Below are 18,000 nucleotides of genomic sequence, written 5' to 3'. Positions count from 1 at the left end.
CGTGACAATGCCACCACATGATTGCACAAAGTTGTCCCAGCAACACATGAGCAGGAGCAATGAAGCAGTGAAACTGGTCTCGAATCATCTAAAGAAATCTGCAAAAATACAAAATGTAGCAAATACAATGAGAAACAGTATCAAGTGCAATTTAATTAAAAAAAACTATTTACAAAATAAAATCAGCCAGGAAAGGCTATATAATACACTGCAGGGGCGGACTGGCATACATTGCTACCGGGGATTTCCCCGGTGGGCTGATGGGTTAGTGGGCCGCTGGCTGCCGGTGGTTTAACTCAGCCGGTGGAGGAGCCACTGCCACGCACTGCGGCCCCGGCTGCTGTTTAACGGTGTTATTACCTCCCAAAGCTCCAGTCAGGCTAACCTGCTCAGCGCGGCCGCGGTCTGAGCCTTTAAACACATGAACGAGTTGGACCGCGGCCGCGGACTGGGCCAGCTGGTGCGGGCTGACAGTATGCAGCGGAGATCAGAAAAAAACCAACTTGTCCCAGAAAATACGGGCCGGACTACGAAAACATACAGCAGTTTAAATTGTAGATAACATGTTATTTTAAATGTACTGCTGTCGCCTCTGCAACGTCTAAGGCAAATTACCTTAACACTGTTAACACGGACGCAAGTGGCGGTCTTCAAGGCAGAACACTGTGCACTGTTTTTTTAAAGCTATTGAAATTCTTAGATTAAAACTAACCACCACAAATAGGTAAGAGGAGGAAATACCCACGTTAGAGTTGTAGGTTGTTCTTTAATATGCACTTTGCGTAAAACAACTTGTTTGGTGGTCTTATGGTGGACTATTTAAAAGCCACTATGTCGCTTTGTAATCATATTATTGCTGGAATTAATATTGTCCATGTGACAATAAACGCCGTCATATACACTACGTGCCATGTATAGATTCATATACAGTATACACACACACACACACACACACACACACACACACACACACACACACACACACACACACACACATATATTATATATATATATATATATATATATATATATATATATATATATATACACACACACACACACACACATATATATATATATATATATAGTGGGCCAGTCTGTCAGGAACTCCCGGGCCACTTTTTCTCCCCAGTCCGGCCCTGATACACTGTAACTAATAGTCTACAGTGTTGCCTAATGTGGCTCTCATTTGACATCAACAATTTACCAGCTTCAATAGTATTTACAATAAAGTAAATCAGGAAACATCTGAACAAATACAGTTTCTGGGGGTTTTGCCTTTAAAATTAACTTTTCCTGACATTAAGTCATACTCACATTGCCAGGTAACATTACTCAAAACATTACTCACGTATTTTCACCAACAAAATGTTTTTAATCCCCATAAACATAAATCTAAAAACAACATTCATAGCATTTAGTTTCTAAAGCACTGTCACCCTACACTCGAGCTGTGTGGCTTCTCCGACTTCTTCATCGACCTAAAACAGGTCGCCCTCACACACATCTCTCCTGTCTACCTGATCTTTGTTCCACACTAAAATGCAAATAAAAGAACAGACTTAATCACAGTATGTGCTTAATAGTGAAGTGAGATAACTCAGTCCTGAGACAGGGTTAAACAACAGTCTCCAGCGCGGATTCCGTGTTTGTAACCAAAGCACAATATTTTTTGTTTTGTAAACAAACACGCGTCGGCGAACACCGTCGAGTTGCGCTTTGTTTACAAACACAGATTCCGCTGTTTAACCCAATCATGGCCGGACTAAACACAGCAATCCGCCGGGTTTGTGTTGATCTTGAGTTTAAGCTGTTACGAAGTTTAGAGTTCAGACACGACCAGCTAGCTAACACACACACACACACACACACACACACACACACACACACAATGCTAATGCTAACACTTTACGTTTAGCTGCGTGCTAACGCTAACACGGAACACTCACCTTCGTAGTTGTCAATATAACTAGACACGAACATCTTGAAACCTTTCTCTTTCTCGCTCGAAGAAGCCGCGGCATGTGTGTCTTGACGATCCGATGAACATCGCTGACCGTCACCCGAGGAGGTCTTGCAAACAGCGCGTGTATAACGTCATTGTTGACGTGTGGCGCCCGAGATAACCGGAAATGATACTGCCGGTATATGCGCACGCGGAAGCCTCACGTGCACAGAGCGAATAAAAAAAACTAGACTTGCATTTCCTGAAGGAAATACTATAGGGCTTGAAAAGGTGTGCCCCCTCTGCTCCATCTGCCCCTCTGCTCCATCACCCCCTCTGCTCCATCTGCCCCTCTGCTCTATCTGCCCCATTTGCCCCTCTCCCTCATCTGCCCCTCTGTTCCATTTGCCCCATTTGACCCTCTGCTCCATCGGCCCCCTCTACTCCATCTGCCCCATCAGCCCCTCTGCTCCATCTGCCCCATTTGCCCCTCTCCCTCATCTGCCCCTCTGCTCTATCTGCCCTATCTGCCCCTCTGCTCTGTCTGCCCCATTTGCCCCTCTCCCTCATCTGCCCCTCTGCTTTATCTGCCCTTTTGCCCCATCTGCCCCTCTGCTCCATCTGCCCCCTTTGCCCCATCTGCCCCTCTGCTCCATCTGCCCCTTTGCCCCATCTGCCCATCTCCCCCATCTGCTCTATCTGCCCCATTTGCCCCTCACACTCATCTGCCCCTTTGCCCCATCTGCCCCTCTGCTCCATCTGCCCCTCTTCTCCATCTGCCCCTCTGCTCCATCTACCCCTCTGCTCCATCTGCCCCCTTTGCACCATCTGCCCATCTCCCCCATCTGCTCTATCTGCCCCATTTGCCCCTCACCCTCATCTGCCCCTTTGCCCCATCTGCCCCTCTGTTCCATCTACCCCTCTGCTCCATCTGCCCCATCTGCCCCTCTGCTCCATCTGCCCCATCTGCATGTATGTATGTGTGTGTGTGTGTGTGTGTCTGTGTGGTGTATATGTGTGTGACTGTGTGTAGTGGGTATGAGAGATGCATGTGTGTGCGCGTGCGTGTGTGGGGGAGGGGGAGAGACATTCAAAAATAACTGACACTCTGTCTCTGCCACTCTGAGTGGAGAAGCCTTGTTTTATGTGATTTGCACCCTCCGATCAAACGGTCGTAGTTCGGGACCCATTTAACCTATCGCTTCACCGAAGAGATTGTGTGAGAGAGGACCCCTTGCTGATGATTTTGATATACCTTGGTGTGGTTTGACCCAAAAATGACTGATTTATGACAAGTTAAAAACACACAAAAATCTCAACAAAGCTGATTCTGATTCTGATATATTTATATGGGGGCCAATGGGGCAGTTTTCTGTGTCTAGTGCCAAACAAATGCTCATAACTCTAAAACTAATTCATCAAATGATTAGATATCTCGGCGTGCCAGAAAGGACAAGTTTCTCTCCCATTTAAAATTTAAATGGAGCTTCTAGGTCAAGGTGTAAGGATTTTACAGTAGTTTATCCAAGAACGTTTTGATCATTTTTTATTCCAGCTCACTCTAACTGGCAGTGATGATTTGAAATTCTGAACATTCCACCATTCATTTTAAAATAGGGCCATTTTTCATTTTAAACTCAATTCTATTCAAATCTATAACTCTAATCGACTCCAAAAACGGATAGCACACCACACAGAGCCGAGACCTTCGAAACGCAGTTCGAACGGAGTCTGTACGTTAAGCGGTTCGGGCCGCATTAATTGCAGAAATTTGGAGAAAAGGAATAACAATATAGGGCTTTTCAAGCCCTATAAATATATAATCCCATAATTCCACATGACGTCATAATACCTGCTCTGTCGTCATAACGACGGCACAACAAATGAGGGTATATATATAATTGCATGTACAGTATAATTCCATATCAGTCTGTGCAAAGATGATGTCGTGGAAGGATATCAAAAGGTGTTGCCTCTGGTCCTGGTGCTGTGGAGGCGCCCAAGAAGATTCGGATGACACAGACATAGAGGAGGAATGCAGAAGAGTTCAAAAGAAAGAAAGAATTCAAAAGAAAAAAAGAAAAAACAAAACAAAACAAAAACAGGAGACCGACAGCACCCATTGCCTGAGTAAGTAAATGAGTACAATGGTGACAACTTATTTTGGGGCATATTTTGGGGCTTATTTTGTTCTTTTAACACAGCTGAATTTGGTGTTTATTGGTAAAACCAATAAGTGAAAAATAGAAAAAGAATCTGATAATTTGACAGGTTCATTTTTATTTTTACAAACCCAGGTCCACAAATAGTGATAGTCTCAATATAAATCAAATAATAATGATTCAATTACATTTGTGTCTTTCTGCTTGGCTTTGTATATTTATTGATTAGAAAAAGTCTTTGAAGGGATTTTTATGGGTTGTGTATACCGTATTTTCTGGACTATAGAGCGCACCTCAATATAAACCGCACCTACCAAGTTTTTTTAAATGGAAAATGTTGTATAAGCCGCACCGGACTATATGTCGCATATATCTACTGCTTATCTAATGCTTATATTAACACAGTTCAGCTAAAAAACATTGACCTGTTATTACATTGTAATATGTAAAATCATTTTTGCAGTAGCACCTTTGAATAACAATGTTCTGTTCTCCAGTTTCACTCGACGAGACTGAGGACTCCTCCAGTGTTCTGGATGAGGCATGGGAGGAGCACATCAACGATGTCCTTGATGAGATTGAGGTCTCTTTGAATACAAGTGCTCTGGACGATGCCTGGAAGGAGCTGCTCCACGTTCTCCTCGACGAGACTGAGGACTCCTACAACCTATATCTAGGTGACCAAGACACATTCATACAGAATATCAATTTGATAACATATTTCATAATTTGCTGACATCAACGTGTTCAGTAGCTATTCATATCAGACAAGCGCACATTAACACAATTCAGATGAAAAACATTCACCTGTTACTTTCATGTAATATTTATTTATGGCTTCTTGAAAAAATCATTTTTGCAGTAGCATCTTTGAACAACAGTGTTCTGGATGAGGCCTGGGAGGAGCTGCTCCACGTTCTCCTGGACGAGACTGAGGTCTCTTTGAACACAAGTGCCCTGGACGATGCCTGGAAGGAGCTGCTCCAGGTTCTCCTGGACGAGACTGAGGTCTCTTTGAACACAAGTGCTCTGGATGATGCCTGGAAGGAGCTGCTCCAGGTTCTCCTGGATGAGACTGAGTACTCCTACAACCCATTTCTAGGTGAATCTCAAGTTGATAACATATTGTAATTTGCTGATATCAACATGTTAAATAGTTATTTTCATATAACAACTCAACTTTATTTATAGAGCACTTTAAGAATGGCTTAATGGCTTAAGAACACATGCTGTGTTTAAAGCCAATGAATTAAAGTGGGTTTTAAGACTTGTTTTAAGACTTTTAAAAATGGGCAGTGAAGGGGCTTGTCTAACATGCAGTGGTAGGTTGTTCCATAATCTAGGAGCAGCGATGGAAAAAGCTCTATCCCCTCTGAGCTTACGCTTTGTGTTACTTCTGGAGTCTCCTGCCACAGGGCATATGTTGTCACATGCATCCCTGTAGGGAAGAGCAGGGCTGGCTTTGTAATTCACCCAATGATGGAAAATATTTATTACGAAACAAAAAATATGCACTTGAACTTACAACTATTATTATATTTTGATTTAAGCTTCACTTTAAATGTTTCTTCTTGGGGATGGAAGTGTGGGGGTGAGAGAGAGATTATGTGCATGGGTTGGGTTAGAATATGTGTATGTCTTTGTGTTTCTGATTGAATGTTCATCACAAGTGCCAAACTAAAGTGGCTAATTTGTGTGGCATCAGCTAGAACCTACTGGCTGTGGCACTCACCCAAGTCAGCCAGGTGAGTCTGGATGTGTAAAAATGTACTGTACATCTCTGTAGATGCGTCTCCATGCGGTCCTCTGTGTGAGGGTTCGAGTCCTCGCCCCCTGTCCCGGATCAGCCACCAGACACACATCACTGCGGAGAACTTCACCTTCCACAGTGTACTGGGCAAGGGAAGCTATGGCAAGGTAGAGTCTTCCCCTTCACGCGGCTCCCGCGTCCTCCACACACGCACTGACTCTGTGTCTCTCTTCACTTCTCCTGACTATTCACTTATCATTTTTACATGTCTGTCCTTTTGCCCTTCTATTGTTAAATCTCCACAAGAATAGACCAAACAAACACTATTCCATCAAACCTTCATATTTCATGGATGTGTGTGTATGTGTGTTTTTTTTTTCTCTCACTCTGGTCTGTTTGTCTGTTTCTCTCCCTTGGTCCCTGCTCAGGTTCTTCTGGCTGAACTAAAGGGCAGTGAGGATTTGTTTGCTGTGAAAGCCTTGAGGAAAGATGCGATGAATGATAATGTAGAGTCCACCATGGTGGAGAAGAGGGTGCTAACTCTGGCCTGGGACTGTCCCTACCTGACGCACCTTTACACCACCTTTCAGACCAAGGTAGTAAAGAACAAATGAAAGGTTATATTATACAGTTCCTCCACCTCTCAGTCAACAGTAATGGGATGTCCAGCAGGACTCTAGTAATTAACCACACCAGGCATTGTCACAACTGTTTACTGTATCTTACACTTCATGGAATCACTGTGGTATTTAGATGATTGTTGAGTCAGTAATTCTGCTTGTACTCATACCAAAGTGTTTATGGCATTGTCTGCATGTTAGGAACACTTGTTCTTTGTCATGGAGTACCTGAACGGAGGTGACCTGATGTTCCGCATGCAGAAGACAGGATGCTTTGACCTCTACACAGCCACGTGAGGCAACACGCACACACACACACACACAATTATGTTTTTTTGTATGTCTTATATAAATATAAACGTAGGTGTGTGTAATTATAGTCCGGTCTGATGGCTCCTGGTTTATTTCTTTCTTCCAGATTCTATGCAGCTGAAATTGTGTGCGGACTCCAGTTCCTTCATGGAAAGGGCATCATCCACAGGTAACACACAAACAAATCTATATGGACATTCTGTACTTTCACCTTTACTGTTCTTGTCTACTAAACCACATTTTTGCCACATTTTTGTATTTCTCCCCTGCATTAGGGATCTCAAGTTGGACAATGTGATGCTTGATGGAGAAGGTCACATTAAGATAGCGGATTTTGGCTTGTGCAAAGAGAATGTTTTTGGGGACAATCTTGCCAAAACATTCTGTGGGACACCATTCTACATGGCCCCTGAGGTATGAGATGGCATCAAATGAATTTGACATTGAATGTTCTCACCTGTAGCAATGTCAATGTAATTCAGTATGCCCTGAATGCGAATGTGTGTGTGTGTGTGTGTAGATCATTCTGGGTGAGAGGTATTCTTTTTCTGTGGACTGGTGGGCATTTGGTGTGCTCCTGTATGGGATGCTGATTGGGAAGCCTCCATTCGATGGTGAGGAGATAGATGATGTGTTTGATTCCATCATTACGGACACACCTGACTTCCCTGACTGGATCACACTGGATACCAGAGACCTGCTAGAGCGAGTAAGCATGCACAAAACCACACCTGATGACCTATTAATAATAGTAATAATAATAATACTAATAATAATAATAATACTTCACAACCAAGACATGAATAGACACACTGAGATATTTCTATTATGAATAATAATCTTGCTTTTGGTTTTCTTTCATGAACAAAGCTGTTTGAGCGAGACCCTTCTTATAGACTGGGTGTTGTGGGTAACATCCGAGATCAGTCATTTTTCGAGAACATTGACTGGTCTGCTCTGGAAAGGAGAGAGGTCAAACCCCCTTACGTGACAGAAGTGGTATGAGCTTTCTTTCCATCCCTTTCCAGTTTACAGTCACTTTACAGTCATCTCTCATTCCTGTTTTTTTTTTTTTTTTTTTTACTTTTCATACTGTATGCTCATAGAGCAAATTGCTAAAATACACATACTGAAAAGCAGCCTCTGTTCATCATGTGATTTGCTTCCATTCTCCTCCACCCACAGACATCATCCAATGACAGTGGCAACTGTGAGCAGGAATACGACCACCTGTCCATGTGTGACCAGAATCCCTTTGCTGGCTTTTCATTCGTCAACCAGTCGACGAACGATACTAGTGCGTCAACACTGTGCCGAGCGCACAAGTGTGAAACCACGTATTGGTGCGTGTATTGCTTTATTATATTGCTTTATAATTTTTTTTATTAAATATGTTTGTACTCTTTTCTGGTAAGGGGTTTTAATTGTATTCAGATAAAGTAACGTTTTATTTTATTGTAGGTGAAGTGTCGACTCTGCTCCACGGAGCTTTCTTACATCAACAAGAGCACTTCATCAATGCTGAGGCATTATAGAGCTCGGCATGGCAATGAAGAATCAGCACATACTGGTGAGAGTACCCCAGGAGTGTTAAAATTCTCAAATAAAATTAAAATGTTTTAATTTAAAATGCTTTGTGTAACTATGTAATATTGTTTGCAAACTTGTCAGTACTTTAATAAGGCAAAAAAATATTTCCTTACAGTTCCTAACAAGCAAGCTGTGGATGAGGCTGTGATCAACAAAGATATTTATGCACACCATCTTCGTCTGTACCCTGTGAAAGAATCGCCTTGGAACCAACACACTTCAAAAACTTTTGTTCCTCAATAAAAATACATAAATGAATGAATTTCTTGTCATTTTTTGTGTTATTTTTCTTTTTCATTAATGAAAATCCTTACATAAGTTGCACATTTCAGCTGAATTTTATTAGACACATTTGCTATATGAAATTATAAAATGATGAGATCATATTTTAAGTAAACGAATGTTGATAAATATTTCATGAGTTGATGTGTTTTCAGGATGCTTTTTCAACTTTTCATTTTGTTTACTTGCAATGATATTATAACTACTGCAGGGGTCACTATTAAGTGACCAACACCGTGTCAACACAGTTTGTGTAGTGTGTCGATACACTCCTTGAGGTATCATCTCCCCATCACTATCAACCAGCTCATGGAGCATCTCCTGCAAGAGTGTAAATTTAAAAAATGTAAATGTGCCATATTTTGTCAATTGTGATTTTTACACCCCAATCGAAATTTGTCCTCCGCTTTTAACCCATCTGTGCAGTTAGATCTCACACACACACACACACACACTAGTGATTACTAGGGGGCTGTGGATCACACGTGCCCAGAGCGGTGGGCAGCCCTAGCCCGGCGCCCGGGGAGCAGTTGGGGTTAGGTGCCTTGCTCAAGGGCACCTCAGTCATGGCCTCGGGTCTGGGAATCGAAACAACGACCCTCCGGTCACAAGACCAGTTCTCTACCACCAGACCATGACTGCCCTGGACAAGTGATGGACAACCTCTCCCTTCTCAAAATAAAACCTGTATTTTGGGCATGGTCTGGGGGTGATTCACAGAGGTGTCAACTGGCCATAACTGGTTATGTATTCCATTTTAGGCAATATTTGATACACCCTTGCCAAATACATGTAGATGTTTTGTTCCAGTAACCATTCATTGTTGTAATTCAAAAACATTAGATAATCCCTCATTGATTGTGTCCATGAACACCACTGATAACACCTTTAGAGTATGTGGAACGGCAGAGTAAAGGTTAATAACCCAGTCTGTAAAAGAGTTACTGAAAGTATAGATAAAAAGATATAGATTATGTACAGTTGAAGTCAGAGCATGCATGTTATACTCTCTTGCTTTGTATTGTGAGTTTGCAGGGGTATATTGAAGCATATGGTTTCATTTTTGTGTGCATAAAACTGTAACGCGTCACCCCCGAACACGGCGGTGTCGCGCTGGTTTTGCGGTGTGTAGGACTCGAGCGCAAACCCAAAAATAATAAATGTCAAAAAACAGCAAACTGAAACCTCCGCAATAGCGGGAAAACTAAAACCAAAACCCCAAAGGGAAAACAAGTCAACGATACGGAGGAATCTCAACGTGCAGTGATAACCAGGTAAGTAAACGAAAAATACGCGGATTATAATCAACGCGTCGTAGCAGAGAAAACAACGGGGAGAACGTAAAACACACGGAGTACAGCTCAACGTGTCGTAGGGCAAACAAGAGACGAGGGAGGAGAAGTGAAGTTCAGGTACAAGACCTTGAACTTCTACCGGGGTAACCCGTCGGTCTGTCAGCCAGAACACTGGCAGACAAACCAACATAGAAAACAGAGGGAAACGGGAAAAACTGGTAAAACAAAACTGAGAGAGAGAAAAAGACTGAGAACACTCAGGGAGAAAAACGAAAACAGGCGAATGAAACGCAGCGACAAAGAGAGCGAGAGAAAATGGCTTGGGCTGTGAGTGCATAGACAACAAACAACTTCAGCAATGAGCTGCAGAAGTTGCCCACTCTAAGTAGGCTACAAACAGCTGTAGCCTATCGCGTCTGATTGCCCCCAGGTCTAGCTCGCGAGCTCCTCCTTGTGGCGACATTTTATATACGCGTCTGGGTCCAACCCTGACAAAATAATAATAATAATAATCTTTATTTGTATAGCACCTTTCATACATACATGCAACTCAAAGTGCTTTACAGTATAAATAAAAAGAAACATTAAAGGAGATAAGACAAAAAGAAAATGTTAAAAGAAATTAAAGATAAAAATATTAAAATAACATAAAAAGTAAAAAAGTAAAGTAAATAAGATAAAACTATTAAGATAATTAGATTTAGAAAATAATAGACAACAAAGTAAATAAGATTGAGAGTTTCTTAACTAAAAGCAGATCTAAACAGGAATGTTTTGAGACTGTTCTTAAAATTGCAGGGATGAAATGCCTCTAAGCTCTTCAGGAAGAGAATTCCAGAGCTTTGGGCCATAGTGGCTAAAAGCACCCTCGCCAATCTTTAATCAGCTTTTAGGAATTACCAGTAGATTACTGTTTGAAGACCTGAGAGACCTGACTGGAACATATCTAACCATCATTTCACTGAGGTAAAGAGGGGCAAGACCATGAAGACATTTAAAAACCATGACTAGAACCTTAAAATCTATTCTAAAGCTGACAGGTAACCAGTGCAGTGAGTGGAGTGCAGGTGTAATATGATCTCTCTTTCTCCTGCGGGTCAGAACCCTTGCAGCCGCATTCTGAACTCGCTGTAGGTGCGAAATAGAGCTCTTTGGAAGAGCAGATAGAACAGCATTACAATAATCTAGCCTCGATGTGATAAATGCATGGACAAGTTTTTCACTGTCAGCAGGAGAGAGCATATCTCGGACGTTAGCGATGTTTCAAAGGTGAAAGTAAGCTGTCTTGCATGTAGTCATGATGTGTGATTTGAAGCTGAGCTCATTATTACACCCATTATTACCCCCAAGCCTATGTTACCTTCTGGTTCTGCCTTTTTAGCTAGGCTGTAATAATTTAACTAAATGCCGGAGTTGCTGCCACACTCCGGAAATGTTTATAATTTTACCTGTCCTGTATATGTCCTCATACAGAGCTAATTTTCCCTGTTTCATTTCTCCACATGGCTGCCCGCCTGCTTGAGGATTAATGAGATGAGGAGACCAGCGATCCATCCTGAGCCAGCCACCTCCTGCCTAACCGGATGCATACATCATGATGGACATTATTACATATTTTTCCTTTTCTTTCTGTTTAAATTGTTGTTGTTGTCATGGTGACCGGTGTCGGCCAGAGGAGGATGGGTTCCCCCCCTGAGTCTTGGTTCCTCTCAAGGTTTCTTCCTCATGCAAAAAACTAGGGAGTTTTTCCTTGCCACTGTCGCCTTTGGCTTGCTCACTGGGGGCTAGGACTCGGCACTTGTAAAGCTGCTTTGTGACAACAACTGTTGTAAAAAGCGCTATATAAATAAAATTTGATTGATTGATTGATTATCAAAGGTGACGCCCAGGTTCTTAACACATTGTCTGGCATTCAGATTCATTTGATTTAAATAAGTCTGGACATCATTCCTTTGTGAATCACTGCCAAGAACAAGAACCTCTGTCTTCTGTTTATTTAACTGCAGAAAATTGTCAGACATCCATGTCTGTATATCATCTATGTCAAACAGTCAAACAGTGAGCAAATTGATTTTAGGGCTTTAGGTTCTAGCGAAATATAAAGTTGAGTGTCATCTGCATATTGATGATAACTAATACCATGTTTATTAATGATGTGTGGTAACGGAAGCATATATAGGTTGAATAGTAACGGCCCAAGAATTGATCCTTGGGGGACGCCACAAAGTTATTTTTTGACGTGTGGAGGAAGAGTTACCTAATGCTACATAGTAATCACGCCCAGTTAGGTACGATCTAAACCAGTCTAAGACTAAGCCACTAAGGCCTACCCAGCTCTGTAGTCGATCAAGAAGTATTTCATGATCAACGGTGTCAAAAGCGGCGCTTAAATCTAGCAGAAAAAGGACTGAGAGTTTGCCTGCATCCTTATTCAGTCTCAAGTCATTTGAAACTGCCATAATGTTCAAAACCTGGAGTTATGGAATTTTCTTCCTTCTGGATGTGTCCTAATATGACATCTTTTTGGATAAAATGAATGATGACCTGTTATGTAGTGACAGCTAACAGTGAGTGAACTGGGACTGAACACAACAAGTGCACAGTGATAATGAAGTGATGTTCTATGACAGGGGTAATCAATTAAATCTTTCCGCGGTCCATTTTTGGCAGATAGCTCAGACCTTAGGTCCGGGTCCGCGGTGGCGAACGAAAGTTGTTGAGCGGGGGGGGGGGGGGCGAACATAACACTCAAATGGGTGGTGAACGTAACACTCGTCTGAAAATAAATTCTCCGGTTTAAAATATAGTCTCCCGTTAAAATTTTTTTGGCATTTGGGTCCGTATCCAGTTAATCAGGAATGTGATTGGGTCCGCACAGGACAGCGTTCGGGTCCGGATCCGGACCGCGGTCCGCCATTTGGTGATACCTGTTCTATGATATTTGACGTGATCGTTTCATATAGCTAGGCGCAATTCTTAAAATAATTTCAGCACCCTTACCATCTTACTGTTACTGTTGAAAATGTTTTAAACAACTGTGTGTAAGCCCTTTTATGATCTGTAATGATTATTGCAGTATTAGATTCTGTGATTGGCCCTTGTGCTTTGTATTAGCCACTTAAAAGTTCTCGTTGTAGAAGCATATTCAGTGTAGCTAAATTTTTCAAGTTGTTGATTTTCTACTGGGTGTGTAAATGAAACAAAGAAACATTTTTCCCAAGCAATCCTAATCTGAATCTTTTAATTGGCACATGCTGCTACAGTCCATATAACACAATAAACTGAGAATGATATAGGATGTGCTGTTAGTTCACATTATTGTTTATATTTTAGAACCCCATTTAATATAAACCTTTTCAACTTCGAGAACATTGTAAAAATGCATAGTAACCATCTTTTTGTGTTTTTTTTTTATATTTTTTTAGAGTCAGTTCAGTTGTCATGATTGTTGAAGTTCAACTGTCAAAATAAAGAGATTGAAAGTATGTGTTATGGCTGAGCTTTTATTATTGCTTTTATTGTTTTGGTTAATGTTTTTACATTGTTTTAAATGTTGTTTGTTAATTTATGTAAGTACACCATTCTTTTATCTGCTGAAATAAAAGGTAACTGTAAAATGTTCATGTAAGCTGGAATTTAAAGACCAAAATAACCACAAAAATATTTATGTTTACAGAAATGTATTGTAATATTGGTAGTTTTAACAGAACCTTAAGATGTTAATAGCACCAAGCACCGTAAATTAATAGGAAAGAGTAGCATATTTATTGGACCATTGGATATTAAATTAAACACATAACTTTTGAAACTACAAAACTTGGTTTATCTTAACATATTGTTTTTTATCATGGTATATAGTTGTTGTCTGTGAATATTATCACATGAAATGAAAGCATAGATCTTTGAACACACTAACCAGACTTTTATATAGGGTTAAAAATATATAATTTTACATTATTTTGTGTATTTAAAAAGCAAAATCCAATTATTTTAATGTTGAAATCTCATTGATAAACAGTACATTGTAAGAGTTTTTGGGTTGATCAACCAACATTTAACAGTTATCCACTGTAAGTTTATAGGATATGAACAAATCTTCACAGATTACCTCTGTTGACACATTTTAATAAGATTTAAATGACAGTAAATTGAGTTAATTTGAATATATATTTTTGTTATTTTACTTTAAAAGATCCGTACTTTGACAAGTTCATTTGTAGATTGTTTAAATAATACCATGAAGTAACCTACTTATGCTGTTATTTTAACACTCTAGCTGTGTTTTCTTACAACAAAAATCTGTAATTTTACTCAAATTTGGCTGTGAAATTACAAAGAATAAATACAGGGAAAATCTGTAATTTTACAGTAATTCATTGTTGAATTACGTGTGGTATTTTACTGTAATTTTACGGTAACTGTTTGGCAACTTTTGCTGCCGGACATGTTACTGTTTTTTTACGTCTTTTTATTTTTATTTTTACAGTGCATCTGAAAGGAACAGAGGAGTATAGGTGTGTTTTAATATATATTATTTATATATTTAATATATATTAAAAACTTGCTGAATTAAGATAATATTAGCACCCGATTGGGCAGTATGATGACAGTATAGTAAAATTGTGGCAGTATATTAACCATGTGACGTGTCGCAACGTGCCAAATCTGTACTTTGAAAAATTTGGCGCATTCATTAAAAAGATCTGTGGGCGGGGTCTGCAGTTGGAGCTCAATGATTGGTTATGGAGTGGCGGTTGTACAGAGGGGAAAAAGCCATAATGACAAAGAGTCAAATCAAATCAAATATATTTGTATAGCGCTTTTCACAACACATGTTGTCACAAAGCGCTTTACAGGATTTACAAAGTTAACAATACTATGGGTCCAAATCCCTGCAATGAGCAAGCCAAAGGCGACAGTGGCAAGGAAAAACTCTCTAGATGGTGGGGAATAGGAAGAAACCTTGGGAGGACCAAGACTCAAAAGGGAACCCATCCTCCATTGGGTGGCCCGTTAACACACAAATTACAAAAAAAAAACAAAAAAAACAAATACAGATGAATACACAAGTCACAAATAAATCACGCAATCAGGCTAAGTATAAGGTAACTACACTGTAAAAAATCCAACTTTTGTTTAGTTCTCGAAACTAAAGTAAGAATGTAATTTGAACTAAAAAAAAAGTTGGTGAGGTTCACATATCATCTTAAGTAATTTCAACAAATTCAGCTCCAACGTATTCCTAACTTATTTTCCTTTGTTGATGTAACTTACTATTTTACATTTCTTGTCCACTGAACTAACTTGTTTAATGATCACATGCGCACTTCAAGTTAGTAGCGTTTACTACGGGGTTTCCCGGCTGTGCAGGAGCTTATGCACGTTTGCAAGTCCTTTAGCTACCGCAACCGCACGAGGAATGGAGTACGTTTTCAGTAGTAGGTCATGTTGCAGATAAATTTACTTTATTTTCACATTTGTCAAGAATGTATACTTAAAGGGTCAAAGTAATTCTTGAGGTTAAAATCAAATGTTTCAATATAATAAGCCAAATAACACTTATATATGACTATATGCCCAGCTGTCTTGTATAAACAGGTATAGAAAATGTTATTTTCAAATAAGTCACTTTCAACAAAGTTTTAATGTGTGTTAATGGTCTCGTTTTCACTAAAGGCCAATGCAGTTAAGGTGTAGCAGTGTTAGCATTGTTCTAAATGTATGCAGACGTTCTTACATTAGCCTGGTAGTATATAAGTAAAGGACATTATTGTCAAACAATCCTTTCGAGATGTTGTAAACGTCCTAATTCTGATGTAGCAACAAAGCAAATAGAGAAATAAACCGTAGACGGTCTAACGGGTCCTCACATTTGCGACTTTAGCTAGCAGGCTAGCTAGCAACTACCGGCAGTGGAAAAGAGGCCTCCCGCGCCGCTTAAATTAACACATATAATGAATTCTGAGTGAATGTTCTTCACTTTAGGCTTTAGTGTCCTGCTGTGTATTTCAATATGAACGTTTCCGTGACACTGTAATATGTAAATATTTAAGCAGTCATTGATATTTTTAATATTGTATGTCTGTCTATGGTTATTTGTGCTTCTTGGCAAACGTCTAACTTGGAAAAACACTTGGTAATGACACTGACTCCTGTAGTTAGTAGTAGTCTGACTCAATTGTATCTTGAATTCTGTCCTATCCGTACTATTACCTAGGATGAATTCTGTGATCGGATGCAAAGCGCTTTTGTAAGTCGCTCTGTATAAGAGCGTCTGCTAAATGCCGTAAATGTTAATAGATGCTGCTTTTATGTACATTTTAATGCTGCTTTGTCCTGTAATTAATTATATGGACAAAATATTTTAAGTTAAGTGAACTCATAATTTTATATTTTGAGTTGGGCAGACTTTTGAGTGAAAAGTTCAATTTACTCAAAAAATCACTTGTAATAAGTTGACAAATTTTTTTTAGTTTGCTGAACTTTTTTTTTACAGTGTACAATGAACGTTCTGGGTGTTGATATTGTCAATGTAAATGTCTTGTGATGAACGCCAGGTTTTCATTCCGTGTCGGAGCGATGACACTTGTAATGTAGGCTCCGACTGCAGTGTTACTCCCCAGGTGAACCTCGGAGAAGAAAGAAGAAAGATATGTGATGTGGTAAATATGTAACATATTATTCAAAGGCCAAACTAAACAGACAAGTCTTCGAGTTTTAAACATTGAGACTGTGTCTGAGTCCCGAATAAAGGCAGGAAGATTACTCCACATATTATATAATTAATTACAGTAAAACCTATATCTGTGTCATATATTGTGGCTACTCCACCTCCACGCCCTGTGATACGGGGCTGATGAACATAAATGTATCCAGGAGGAGCTGCTTCATTAAAACTTACATATTCGTCTACTCTAGCCCATGTTTCTGTTAAACAGAGTGCATTTAGTCTGTTATCTGAGATTATTTCGTTTACTATCACAGCTTTTGATGCAAGTGATCTAATGTTTAGAAGTCCTAGCCTTAGCCTAATATTGCTGCTCACTTCATGTTGATTATTTAATTTTAATTAGATTTTTAAAACATATCGCCCTGTTATTCCTATATCTGCCACGGTTAACAGACACAGTCTCAATGGTTTGGTAGGTAGGGAAGTAAGTTTTTGTTGTTTTGTTGTGTTAGCGCTTACTAACATCTGTCCGGTCGCTGCTACTTTGTTGCCGTTAGAAACGCAGAGCCGTTGCTCTGCTGAAGTTCCGCTCGGCTATAATGATGTCAGCTGATTCTCTTCTACGATGAGAAGAAACTCAGTTCAACAGTTCAAGCGAACTGGTTTCAAAGAAAAACACCACTGCTACAGATTGGCAGCATTAAAAGGGAGAGCCAGCAAACCTATATGAGTCAGTGTGTAAGATCTGCTTATAAAAATTCTCCGCCAAAGATGGAAACACATCAACATGCATTCTCATATTAAAACAAAGCACCCTTCAAGTACAACATACAGTATAGTGTAATTCACCATATTATATTACCTTTGGCTTCTTCCTCCTCTTTTCTAATTTTTCTCCCCTGGGCACCAGAGAACTTCGGTCTTTTTGGCATCTTTCCGGACAGATGTCACTCACTCTGTGGCGTTGTTTTTTCCCCACAGAGAAACAGTAACAAGGTGCGCAGAGCAGGCGAGGGGAGGGGGCTGCGCGTGTGATGGCTATCGTGTGCTATTATAATTATTAATTTGACTATTATTATTATTAAACAATGAAGTTGTGATTATGTGGACTTTGCTTGTTTTCATATTTATGAATTGTTCATTTGTAAATAAATAAATAAATAACGCATTCACGCGAGCGCCCCTCTGGACAGCCGGTGCCCCTAGCATTTGCCTATATCACCTAATGCAGGGGTGGCCAACCCGTCAGAGACCAAGAGCCACTTTTTTTACTGTGTTACGGCAAAGAGCCACATCATACATGGGCATGTAAATTATTGACGGGGGGGGTTGCCGAGTGTAGATTGTTGACGGGGGGGGGGGGGGGGGGGGTGG

General features: G+C 40.2%; 1 protein-coding gene across 1 annotated transcript; it reads left to right on the top strand.

The window, feature by feature from the left end:
* The first annotated feature begins 3,891 nt into the window (after nucleotides 1-3,891).
* Nucleotides 3,892-8,606, top strand: LOC143480765 (protein kinase C delta type-like). The gene is made up of 13 exons (XM_076978596.1): nucleotides 3,892-4,075; nucleotides 4,605-4,784; nucleotides 4,970-5,209; nucleotides 5,894-6,024; nucleotides 6,286-6,453; nucleotides 6,679-6,770; nucleotides 6,896-6,958; nucleotides 7,065-7,203; nucleotides 7,310-7,498; nucleotides 7,660-7,788; nucleotides 7,975-8,132; nucleotides 8,251-8,359; nucleotides 8,495-8,606. Exons 5-12 carry the CDS (start codon nucleotides 6,352-6,354, stop codon nucleotides 8,252-8,254), a joined length of 876 nt encoding a protein of 291 aa, XP_076834711.1. The 5' UTR covers nucleotides 3,892-4,075; nucleotides 4,605-4,784; nucleotides 4,970-5,209; nucleotides 5,894-6,024; nucleotides 6,286-6,351; the 3' UTR covers nucleotides 8,255-8,359; nucleotides 8,495-8,606.
* Nucleotides 8,607-18,000: the final 9,394 nt, after the last annotated feature.

Source organism: Brachyhypopomus gauderio, chromosome 17 (assembly GCF_052324685.1).
Source record: "Brachyhypopomus gauderio isolate BG-103 chromosome 17, BGAUD_0.2, whole genome shotgun sequence".
Classification (NCBI taxonomy): Eukaryota; Metazoa; Chordata; class Actinopteri; order Gymnotiformes; family Hypopomidae; genus Brachyhypopomus; species Brachyhypopomus gauderio.
Note: the sequence above shows the minus strand (reverse complement) of the source record. Positions and strands in the feature narration are given on the sequence as shown.